The sequence below is a fragment of the Artemia franciscana genome, chromosome 13 (genome assembly GCF_032884065.1).
Source record: "Artemia franciscana chromosome 13, ASM3288406v1, whole genome shotgun sequence".
Classification (NCBI taxonomy): domain Eukaryota; kingdom Metazoa; phylum Arthropoda; class Branchiopoda; order Anostraca; family Artemiidae; genus Artemia; species Artemia franciscana.
Genome location: NC_088875.1, coordinates 10,221,743 through 10,234,068, shown reverse-complemented (window position 1 = coordinate 10,234,068; position 12,326 = coordinate 10,221,743). Strand labels below are relative to the sequence as shown.

The 12,326-nt window shown below is 35.9% G+C and overlaps 1 protein-coding gene across 1 annotated transcript in view; it reads right to left on the bottom strand.

The window, feature by feature from the left end:
* Positions 1–12,035, bottom strand: part of LOC136034496 (zinc finger CCCH domain-containing protein 15 homolog) — a 29,156-nt gene extending 17,121 nt beyond the window's left edge. The window contains exons 1-2 of the mRNA XM_065715710.1: positions 11,878–12,035; positions 6,627–6,834 (exon numbers count right to left, since the gene is read on the bottom strand). Coding sequence (XP_065571782.1) covers positions 6,627–6,834; positions 11,878–11,946 — 277 coding nt within the window. The 5' untranslated portion in view covers positions 11,947–12,035. The remainder of the gene's footprint in view (positions 1–6,626; positions 6,835–11,877) is intronic.
* Positions 12,036–12,326: the final 291 nt, after the last annotated feature.

The following is a 12,326-nucleotide window of genomic DNA, read 5'->3' as shown; positions in this document are numbered from 1 at the left end:
AAGGGTCGTCTCTCTTACCTCCTTTGTGCAATGGTATTATTTTAGCCACCTTCAAAACTTCCGGGAAAATTCCTTTTTCCATAGACTTATTAATCAAATTACATACAACTGGTGTTATAACCGATTTAACTCATTTAGCAATCTTAAGAGAAATCCCGTCTACACCACTTGAGTTTGATTGGATTCTACTGATAATTGTACTCACTTCACTTATGCTACAAGCATTAAAAACCAGCTGATTTTCTACTGGAATTTCCGACTGAACTATTTTGGGAGGCCGCTTAATTCTTTTCCGAGCATCGTCACAAAGTTTCGCTCCCTCACTAGAAAAATAATCACATAAATAATTCGCAACATCATTTGGGGTAGTCAAATTCCCCCTCTCTGTTTGTAATTTATTAATAACTTCTATTTTACCCTTTTGACCTGGGAGTGAATTTACCGTTTTCCATGTTTTTTTCATGTCAAATTTATGCTTCATTAATTCATTTTGTAAATACATTTTTTCAGCTTTCCGTTTTAATCCGTTTAAAGTATTCCGGTAATTTTTAAACTGCTGAAAATTAATGACAGATGGTTCCCCTAGGTATATTTTATACAATTCATTTTTCCGACTTATAGAATTTAGAATGCCCTGTGTAATCCATGGTTTCTTAGGGAATTTCGTACTACCTCTTTTAAGTCTTCTTAGAGGACACGTATCATTCAATATCTTTGTAAATATTGCAACAAAAATATCATACGCAACCGACGGGTTATCTTCTTCAAAAACTGGAGTAAAATCTGCATCATCCATTTCTCTCTCAAATTTTTTTAAATTATCATTTCTTAAATCACGAAAATATGTTTTATTTATTCGACCACTCTTATTTATAATCCTGTAAGATTTTTTTATTTTACTAAGAAGAAAAAGATGGTCGGATCCATCCGTGAGTAGAACATCAGCATACGAACTTTCAAGCAGCTTTCCATCCACAAATATATTATCGATAAGAGTCGCAGACTTATCAGTTACTCGTGTAGGAATAGTTACCAGGGGGTACTGGAATGATGAAATCATAGAGTTAAGAAAATCTAGGCGGCTTGTACTTTTAAGGAGGTCAATATTGAAATCCCCCATTACTACTTTATATTTATGATCATTACTAAATTTTTCCATTAAATGCTCCATTTCCTCAATAAAAACATCCTCATTAAATGACGGTGTCTTATAAACTAAATCAACAACTACATTTTTATCAGATTTATCTTCTATTTCAATAAAAAGAGTCTCAAGTCTTCCTTCAAGCCAAAGTGTGAGATCCTCCCTTACCCAATACGAAACTCCTTCCTTTATCAACAAAGCCAGACCGCCTCGCTCCATAACCTGTCGTTCTTTTCTTTCACTAACATATCCTGGAAACTGGAAATCCCACACTGAAAAAGTATCCCTATTCGATACAAACGTCTCACATAGTCCTATTACTAACGGTGTTTCTTGCATATCACTTAATATGTTACACAGTGTAGGGTATGCAGTCCTAAGGCCTTGGCAATTCCAAAATACAAAAATAGTATCTTCTTTGACCGACCATTTCTTCAGCGACTGACTATCCAAAAAATTACTAGCTTTCATTGCTTGAGTATTATTTCCTTCACTTAAACTATCATTTGCAATAGGGGTGGATAATAATTGGTCAACAGACAGCCAATTACTTTCTAAGTCTGAAAGCCTGTCGGTCATACTATTCATGATAATACTCTAGTATGCTCAATAGTGCGAACTCTTTGATATCTTAATGACGAAACAAACAAAAAAGTTTTTGACACGAGATTAGCGAAACAAAGCAGCCAACCCCAAATAAACGAAAGAACTGAGGATGGGTTCAACATGTCAGTACTGGTCACTGATCAGGTCATTCAGTGACCTAATTTTCAAGATGGCTGAACTGTTTTCCGGTTTGGCTAGCACACGGCCACCATCAGTCCAAACATTCCGAGCTCCAAATTTGTCGCGTGCCAGATTCAGCAGTTGCTTACGTTTTGGCGTTAAATACTCAGATATAAATACTTTCGATCGGGCGAGCTTCTTTTTGTTCATGAACACGCGCTTTGCACACTCAGATGAATGAAAAGTGACGAGAACCGGCGGAATAACATTTTCCGCTGATCTAACTCGAGTACGTAGGCGCTCAGTTGACTTGATGTCACTAGCAAGCACACGGATCTCCATCTTAGCATTGAATAGCTCTAGAACGCTATTGGGCAGCGTTTCTCCACCTATCTGAGACAGTCCATGGATTAGAAGAACGTTCGATCTTCTTTCCTGTTCCAAATCGTTGTTGCGGTATTCTAGAATTTCGATGCGATTTTCTAGCGCCGTTATTTGAGCTTGAAACCCCTTGAGCATCTTTTCAATATTTGCAAATTTTGAACTGTAATCGAGACTTATTGCATCATAGATCTCGGTAACAATAGTGTTAATTGCTTGTTCACTGATCACGCCTTTGTCGCCTGAACATTTCTCAATCACCTGTTTGTGAATATCCTGACGAAGATTTTCTTTCAATTTGGCAATTTCACTCTGCGCGTTTACTAGGGTAGACGAGAGTGAAGATACACTGTTTGTCGAAGTAGCACCAGCAATTCTCATTATTTCTTGATACACACCCGGAAATGTGGCTAGGTCAGTAAAAGCACCTTGAACTCCTTTCGACTTTTTCTTTGAAGCTTCGGGGAAATTTTCTTCGAACGGCAAAATGAATCCCTCACTCAGTGATGCTTTTTCGTGTGATCCGTAGCAAAATACTTGATAAGATTTTCCCTTCTTCGATGCAGTTATACCAACTATTCGAACAGGCCACAAAGGGTAGCCGTAGAATTTGCCAAACGCAACGTCATTAACACTGTAAGACATCGCAAACTTGATAATGTCTAATTTCCTGAGCTTCCAACAAAATGGGAAGTGCGGGACCCGGTACACCTGTCCCCAGCAGTTTAAGTACAAAAGTACGACCGGCACCACTACGGCTCTTCTGTACCGTTCCCGCTCTCTTCTGCAGTTGGAGAGCTCGACAAATTAAATTTTTTGCGCCAAAATAGGTTGATGTGGCAACACTGCTGGCTGATTAGTTGGCGTTTCCTGATTTTGATAAATTCTAAATGTCCAAACTTTTAATTAACAGGTATTTGTTAAGTAAAAATAATTTCAAATTACTTGTAAAGAATAAGAGTCCGTAAATTTCCACTTGATTAAGCACAATTTATTTTATTTTCCTGTTCAGCCACTAAATTCAGTGCTAAAATCAATGCTTAATTTTGAATTTCACTAAATTGTCGATAAATATCGGATAGTCTTAATTAAATTCGCACTGCTTTATCCCAACCTATATTATATAGGTCACTGATCATGAAAATATGTATAAGAAAATCCACAGTTCCCAAGGGAATTTTCACTCAGTAGCAAAATAATCCGCTTATTCAAATTATAATCCTTTGGTCACTGAATTAATTTATCAAAATATTAGCTGTAGGTTAGGTAGAGACTATAATCCTTTTGCAATAAGTTATATCCTAAAAAGGTCCTCACACCATGAACTCTGAATCAAGACTGAATGTTTTTACTCTTTTGTTATTAAAGTGTTTCCTTCACAACAAGAATTTTGGCAAGACATCCATTGCTCAGGCCTTTGAAATAGTGTCGAAAATAAATACAAGAAGATGCCAAGGAGAGCAACTCAGGCAGTAACAAAGATAAGAGATAAGCTTTATAATGAACGTTTGAATGAGCTGATATTACCTACACTGGTTTACCAACGAAGAAGAGCTGATACGCCTATGACATATAAGCTTACTTCACACCCCCACCCCTGATTCATTTGTCAGCTTCCCAAAATATTGGCACTGACAGGAGGGGACATTCCAAGTAGTTCAAACCATCTGTCAAAATTCGACACTGACAACAGTTTTCCTCCTGTCATGTAGTCAACCACTGGAATAGTCTCTTAGATACAACAGTCACAGCGCCTACTGATGAAGCTTTCAAGAAGTTACTAGATGTCGAAAGGAATGATGTTTCCTGGCAGTACCAGTGTGATGCACTTGATGAATAATTCAATTCAATTTATTTATAGCCCATCTTTTACAAAAAGAGGGGGAAACGCCCTTAAGATGGAGTAATAAAAAAATGAAAAATTAAAGAAAAGGCTATAAATAAATACAAATCAAACCAACACTAAGAGAAAATCAAATAAACAATGCAGACCAAGGATGAGATACTATCAACATAGAAGAACGACAGCCTTCTATCAATAACACATATAGGCAAAACTAGGCAGAATAATCATTCACATAATCAAGAATGGAGCAATCAACAGAACAAGACTCATCTTAATTTGCTCCAAAAGCGTGAATAAAGGTAATCAAGAGAAGAGCCATTTTTATGCACATGTCAGTTATACTATTGACATTATTTTAGATGGGTATTCAAAGGACTATTTATTTTCATAAATATATCATAGGAAGATTTTAACCAACCAAAATTTACAGGTAAACATTGTTTGGTTTAGCTAGAAAATTTACCCTCTTCAGTCAGACCTTAGCATAAATGGACTTTGAACAGCTTTATATTATGGACAGGAGAATTTCCAGTGCATGTCAGTGTTATTCTAGGCGCATTTTTTCCTTTGCAAAAACAGGTTAAAAGAGACAAGACATCAGCAAGAATCAGACAAATGTTCATTGAAAAACTAACCATAATGTGAATTTATAATTACAAGAATAAATTCCCCTGCATTAATTATCTGCCCAAACGTAAGTTGTACCTTTACTTTTGTATTTTGGCATGCCCTAATGTAGGGAGGCATGCGGATTTTAAGAGGAAGGGGGGGGGGGGTACAAATACAGGAAAGTAGTTTGTGCCCTGTTTTCTGAACTTTCGAGAGGGGATTCTAGCAAGGAGGTGTACAAAATATTGTTTTTTTGCTATTTTGTATGCCAAACTTAAGAAATTGTTTTCAGTAGCCTTATTCTAAAATATTTAAAAACCTACTAAAAAATTCAGCATATAGTGAAATCTGGAATATATATAAAAACAGTTCCAGCGATCATTTCATTGCATTGAGAAATTTTAATGAACATTTTTTTATTGTTTGTTTCAGTCATCTAATAAATCTTTAGTACTATGCTGGAGTCTCTTGACGAGGAGGAACTTAGATTCCAAAACAAGTAAAACCTACTAAAATATTTTATATATAGTGAAAACTGGAATATATATAAAAATAGTTAAGTCAATCATTCCATTGCATTTAAAAATTTAACTGAAAATGTTTTTATGGTTTGTTTCAGTCATCTAATAATTTTTAGTACTATGCTGGAATCTCTTGACAAAAATACACAAGTCACAAAGTGAGTAAGTAAGGCAGTTTAGCTATAACCCGCAATAACAAGAAAAAAAAGTGGAGTAAAGACTTGTGGCTTAACATAATATGAATTTACTTCTTGTTACTTCAACTACAGTGAGCTAATTTATCAAAGTGTTCTATGACAGTAATTTAAAATCATCTCCACTATTATATAACTAAAGTTATTGATTAATAGCAAGATTTAAACAGCCATTACTACCAAACTTATAAATTTACATTAAACACTCCACAATTAGTAGGCCCAGACCTATAACCAGGCCCTTTTGTAACTTCAGATGGACTCAATATACTGATTATCTTTTAGAGCATTTATTGAAAATGCAATTGTTCTTGTAGCATTGAGATATAGAAGTCAAACTTTTGTGTATAAGGGGAGAGAGGGTTGAAGAATATGACAGCCTCCCTCAATTAGGGCAATAATATCATATCTGTATACTTTCAATTTTATCATTGCTCCTTTCTTTCCTTTGAAAAAAAGTAATCTTATAGTTAGTTGACTTTTAATATCACATTTAGACTTATCATAGATAAGAGTGAGCCTGCCATCCCCCCACAGTCGGCTCTTTATGTTACAGTTTAGCTTTTGAATACCAATACTTTGAGAACAAAGGCCTAATTAAGTGTGTTTTTTTTTACTGAATAAAATGTGACTTTTCTAAATATGAAGAAGGCTGCCACCCCCTAAAACCTCTGCTATATATGCCAAAATTTAATATTCCATCAACATTTTCCAATACTTAAAAAGTACTATTTTCAATTAAAATACCATTTCTGCAATAGAAGAGAAATCGTTTGTGGTCTAGAAATACACTTTTGAGTCTTTAATCTTTAGTGTTTTAAGTTTTTATATTGATTTAACTGCTTAGCTTCTAACTAATGTCTTTCTATAGCTAATAATGTATTTCTTTGCAAGAAAGACAATAATTATTGTATCAAAGTATGGGCAATGAGAAACTGATTTGCTTTATAATTATAGATTCAATTATCCACTGGCAACAAAAATTAGCAAGCAAAAGAAGTAAACAAGATGGCACTAGACTTTATAATTGAGTGGTGCTGATCTCTGTTTCATGGCCCTTCAGCCAGGAAGCACCATGGAGGGGGGGGGAGCTATCTTGCAAACCCTTCCTGTTGACTTCCCTGGATTTCTCTACATACCCATTAAGAGGTGGGTTAACTCTAAAAAAAAAATTAGCAAGGAAGAAGGAATAACCATTGACCAACCTTTTTCTAATTTCTGGACAGGTTTAAACAGTTCATTCATTTCCTTCTTCCTCTTCTCATCTTCTTCTTTTTTTTGCTTTTCCAGCCTTCTCTTCTCTTCCAGTTTCCTTGCTTCTGCACTTCCACCATGTTGAACTTGAGTTTGGACTTGTTGGATATATCTCTGATTCTTTGCACCTTTTTTATTTTTTAGTCCAAATGTTTTGTCCTAGAATGCAAGCATTCTATCAATAGATATAGTACTTTAAAACTCAGACTTACTGAAGAGGGAGGAATGGAAAGCAGAAAACAAGCCAGCCTAGCATATCAGCTAAACTAGCCAAGTACTGAAAAAGTTAAAAGTAATTCTTACAAGTAATTTTTTTATGTATATTCAAAATAAGGTTATTAATAAATTTATTGCTGCACCTTAAAGAGTGGGAAGTTTGAGGAGTAAAATAAAGGTACCTTTGCAATCTTCATGGTCATAGATGTTTACAATCCCCCCTCCCTTGCATACTCCTCCTTAGTAAGCAAAAATTGAAGAATCTATTTTCTTTAAAGCTTCTAAATGGGAAAAATTGCATACTCCACACTTAGTAAGCAAAAATTGAAGAATCTATTTTTTTTAAGCTTCTAAATGAGGAAAATAACTTCTAATCATTTTCCTTTTCATAAAAATAATAAAAATTTTATGTTCACATTTCTAAAAGTGGTGAAACCTGACACTTGAATTTGTTAGTTAAATGACAATGTTATGCGTCTCTGTAGGACTGAAAACCTATATTAAATGTAGTATTTGTAACAAAAAATATCAAATTCTTTAATTTCATCACAAAATTCAACAAACATCTCTTTGTAAGGTTCATTGTGTAAACTTAAGCAAAATCAGAAAAGAAACAGAGCAACAATTAATTGAAACGTTTTTCTTGTGGAAGGGAAGAGTTAAGTTGAAATTTAAACTGAACAAAAATCATTGTTGTCCAGATTATATGAGATATATCTAAAAAATTATCAAAAAATAGAATGACTTGTGGTATTTTCTAATATTGAGAACTAAACTTCCTAGAATTTTTTTTTTTCTTAAGAATTACAATTGTATACTGAAAGTCACAAATATTATGGTCAGTGAAAGATTATTGAAATACTGATTATTGAGCCTATGTATTAGTCTTTTATTTTCTGTATGTTGCTCATGAGATTTTCTGATTTTAGAGAATATCCTACTTTTGTGGATTAGATATTAGAGAATATTAAAACTCAGCTTAATTCAGCAAGTCTACATAGAAATAATTTTTGTTTGTTCTATCATTCAACTGAACTTTTTGGTTAATTTGTAGTGGTAGACCACAAAAAAAAAAGCTAACAAAATAAAAGCTGTATCATCAGATTTCCTATTTTATGCTGTTCCCAAATATCATGTTTGCTTTTCTGACAATAAACCCCCAACCCCCATTATGGTATTTGATGTAACACAAGGATACATACCTTAAATTACCTCCTGTGGAACATCTTGTGGTGGTGAGATATGACTATGGTTCAGCATCCCAGGTTAGCCTGCACTCTGCATTGGCCCAGTCCTGATCAACTTCTTTCTTGAATGAATCTATGGTCTGGGACTGGATGGTGGCTTTGGAGAGGCTGTTCCAGTGAGGGACAGCACATACAGAGAAGAAGTGCTGGCACTCACATTGATGGCAATGGATAACTTGCAGCTTCTTTGTGTGACCTCTTGTAGTACTTGCAAGGGATGAGGAGAAAACTTGACTTGAGAGGTCATTTTCGAGCAGTTTGCAAGTAGCATTTGCATCTCCTCTCTTCCTTTGACAGACTAGGGTTGGGAGTTTGAGGGACATGAGGTGTTCCTGACATGGCTTGTCTCCCAAAATGAGCTTTGAAGCTCATCATTAGACACTTGAGGGCTTAATGTCCCTTTTATAATGTACCTGTACTTGTACTTGTTTCAAGACACAAGCTTTTCAGCTCTCCCTGGTGCTATGATCTGGCAGACAGTTGAGTGCCAAGCTGCTTGGTTGTGTGTGTATAGTGCACATATTTCAAGCCATTGCTTGTCCCATCTTTGGTCACATCATCAGAAACCACCAATCAGCTTTAAGCCCATCTTGAGTGTGTTAAGCCAGGTCTTGACTTGTCCAGCCTGCTTTTTCTTCCAGTGTGCAAGGAGTTTGCAGTATAGCACCTTTTTAGTGAGGGTGTCATCTGACCTCCACAAACATGGCCAAACCAAGTTAGGCAGCGTTTTCTTATGATAGTCTCAACTTAGGAAGAACCTGTGGAGACAGAGAGACATCCTACCAAAAACAAAAATCCAGATCTTTGAAGCAACTGTCTGCTCTGTACTCCTTTACAGATGCAAGGCATGGCCCCTGAAAGCAGTGGATGTTCATGTTCTCAAAGTATTTGAGACTCTTGTCTGAGACAAATCTGTGTCTCCCTCTAAGACAGAATTACTTTTACTTAAGTCCTGTACTGCCTTTGTGGCTGTATTGGGGCTTCTTCTCTTCTGAACAAATGATGAATGTGGTGACAGTAGTTTGATCTATCTTGTGCTAGATGAAGTAGCTGGGGGAGGTTATTGGCTGGAAAGTTGTCAGTCCATCTCTTATGAGGTTGGCCTCTGGGGCATGTGCCGTGAACCTGTCCTTTGAATGTGACTTTTGGGAGCTGGTTGGCTAACATTTGCTGGATATGGCCAAGCCAGCGGAGTTGCTGGCTTCTGACCCAGTCCATGATAGTGCAGGGACAACAGAGTAGTTTTTGGAGGTCTTCATTTGAGACTCAGTCAATGTAGGTGATCCCTGCAATGCATCTAAGACAGACATAGCAACATCAAAATTCGTAGACAATGCTGACTTCTCCATCAAAGACCTTGACTACACAAATGAGATTGTCTTTGCTAGAAAACAATATAGATCATGTGCAAGCCATGCTGTGTAATGTTGCTGCTACTGCAGATTTGGTTGGGCTGAAGATCAGTAAGGATAAAACCAAAATTCTGAGGAAGTTCTCACAAGGGGCATCTCTATCAGCCTCTATCTATCACAAGGGGCATCTCTATAAACCAGTTTTAACAAGATTTACACTAACACAGGTATATAAGCCATATCTAAATTAAGAGAAAAATATACCATCTTTTGAGGGTCTGTAAAGGGCTTAAGATTGAATTTGTAACAAAACAAATGTCATATTTGGAAACAAGATGAAATTCTGACTCTATAGATGAATTTGTTTCTTAGATGTTTTAATACTTTGTTAATATTTACATCTAATTTAAACTATCCTTTCTAAACTTGCCCAAATACAGGAGCAGAGCTCCAGAATTTTTATTGGGGAGACAAGAGGCATCCCCATCTGGAGAGTGAAGGGATATGGGCTATATAATAACATATTTATTTACAATTCTTGGGGAGGGGGTCAACTGCCTCCCCTATACACCTAATCAAATCAAAGACTCCCTCATTACACCCTCCCAGGAAGTTCCTACTTCCTTTAGATCTTTCTTTATGACATTCTCCAACCCCAGACAAGGAAAGCCTACTTTCCATTAAGCCATACATGGTTGGCCAAAAAAAGACAGTCTGTCATCCTTCATCCACAGAATGTGCCCTAGCCGTATTAACCATTCTTTCAGTATAGTCCTAGAAAGGAGGACTAAACAATATTTTTTGAACAGCCTACAATTTGAATACAGTCAGTCAGCTGGGTACCCAAAACAATGTGCAAGCAATTTCTCAGGAAAACATTTAGCAAGTGAAGCAGCCCACCTGATCAATCTTTTCATTACCCAATATCACCTTTTTGTTTTTACTTATTCCTAGCCAATGTCACCTCTTTATCTTAACTTATTCCTAGCCTTAGTGACTTAGTCTTCTGAACATAAATTTTCAACCCTATTCTAGCACCCTGAACTAGCAAAACCTCTAAGAGTTCATTCCTTTTGTTCACTTTCATCAAGGATGCTTAAATCATCAGCATAATCTAAGTCCAGGTGAGTTTTTCCTCCCCATTTGATTCTGTAGTCTCCCATTGCCTTTCCTGCACTCCTTAAGACAAAGTCTATCAAAATGATCTATATAAAGGGGGGTAGAATTCAACTCTGTTAAAAGTTCTGATTCAATACAAAACCAACTCCTAATCTTATTTCCTACTTTAGCTGCAGCAGCTATTTTAACTGAAGAAGTAAGTTTGTTCTTTACCTATTGGAATAATACTCTGTTAATCAAAATAATGGTAATTGTTTGGTTTCATCACAAGTTGTTTAAATTGGAAACTATACTGCAAAGTAGCATTGTTTCTATACTATAGCACTTAGAAATGCTAATTCTAGATGTGCATATATTTCTGGTTGACCCTTGTCCTCCAAGGGGTAAACTCATGGAGTAATATGCTTTGCTCTATAGGTAATGTTAATTGTAAGCAAAATTGGATGTTTGTTTTGTTCACAAACAGCTGGTTAGTTTAAACTTGAAAGTGAAAGTGAACCATCTTGGATATGAACAATAATAGATGCATGATTAATTAATTTTTGACTTGCTACTATACAGAAATTACCAGTGATAACTGAGATTGGTATTTAAAAATATAATTTCATTCATATTGTACAACCCTAACTTTTCCCTCAGCTTCAAAACCCTGTACACTTTATGCATTTTTAGTTTGCCCCATGGAGGAGGAGGGTCAACCAGAAATAGATGTACTACTTGAATTAGCATTTCTAAGTGCTAGTGATGAAACTAAATAATTACCAAAATAGCCTAATTACGATTGATTCAGTTATGGGTAACCTATGTAGCCTAAACAAGAGTGAAGCTATGGGTGGACAAGATTGGTACTAACAGCAGTACAAAAGTAGCCTAGTATCTAAAATAAGAGAAAATGGTAGTAGTAGCCAATCTAAAATACAAGTAACATTAAAAGTAAATCAATTATTATATTTAGAAAGAGCATAAAAAAATTTTTGAGTGTGATGTTCAACTTATTCATAGGTTAGTAATATAAACTGCCACAGATTTACCAAGCTGATATCCTACAGGCCTAGGCATAGCCAACAAATAACCTAAATTTAGCCTATCTGCGCAGTAGACCTAGGCTTTTAAAGTAATGGGTGGGAGAGTATAGTATGTGTGTCTTTCTAATAGTAAACTAGCTGAATATTCCAATAAGCTAATTTACCCAAGCTTTTGATCAGCCCAAGTTAGCCTAACAATTCATTTAAGTATTACTAGACTTGCCTAATCTGCCACGTACATACCTCAATGATCTTCTCCTTTTTCTTTTGTTCAACTTTCTTACTGGCCCCAGATGACCCTTTAGGAGGCATCTTGATAAAGAATTGGGCAACTGTTTTTAGATATGTGTATTTTTTAAGAAAATTCAATTGCCAAGCGTTACTTCTTCTAAGAAAAGAATGTAAGAGGGCGTCTGCATTTGGCGTTTTCTGAGTTACGTTCTCACACAACTGGTTTAAAGTGGGTTTCAGATGGGTTCCACAAAGATTGTTTTCAGATTCTCATTCTTCGACCTAGCAGTACATTAACCTAATGCCATTTAATCATTCCCCGTGTTCTTTTTACTTGTCCGATTACTTATCTGACTAATCCAAGCGTTTTATGAGACGCAAATGACGTCAGAGCTTACTCGGACTACCCCCTCGAATGCTCAAGATTACTTGTCCGTGAGCTTGCACTTTCTAACCCCGAA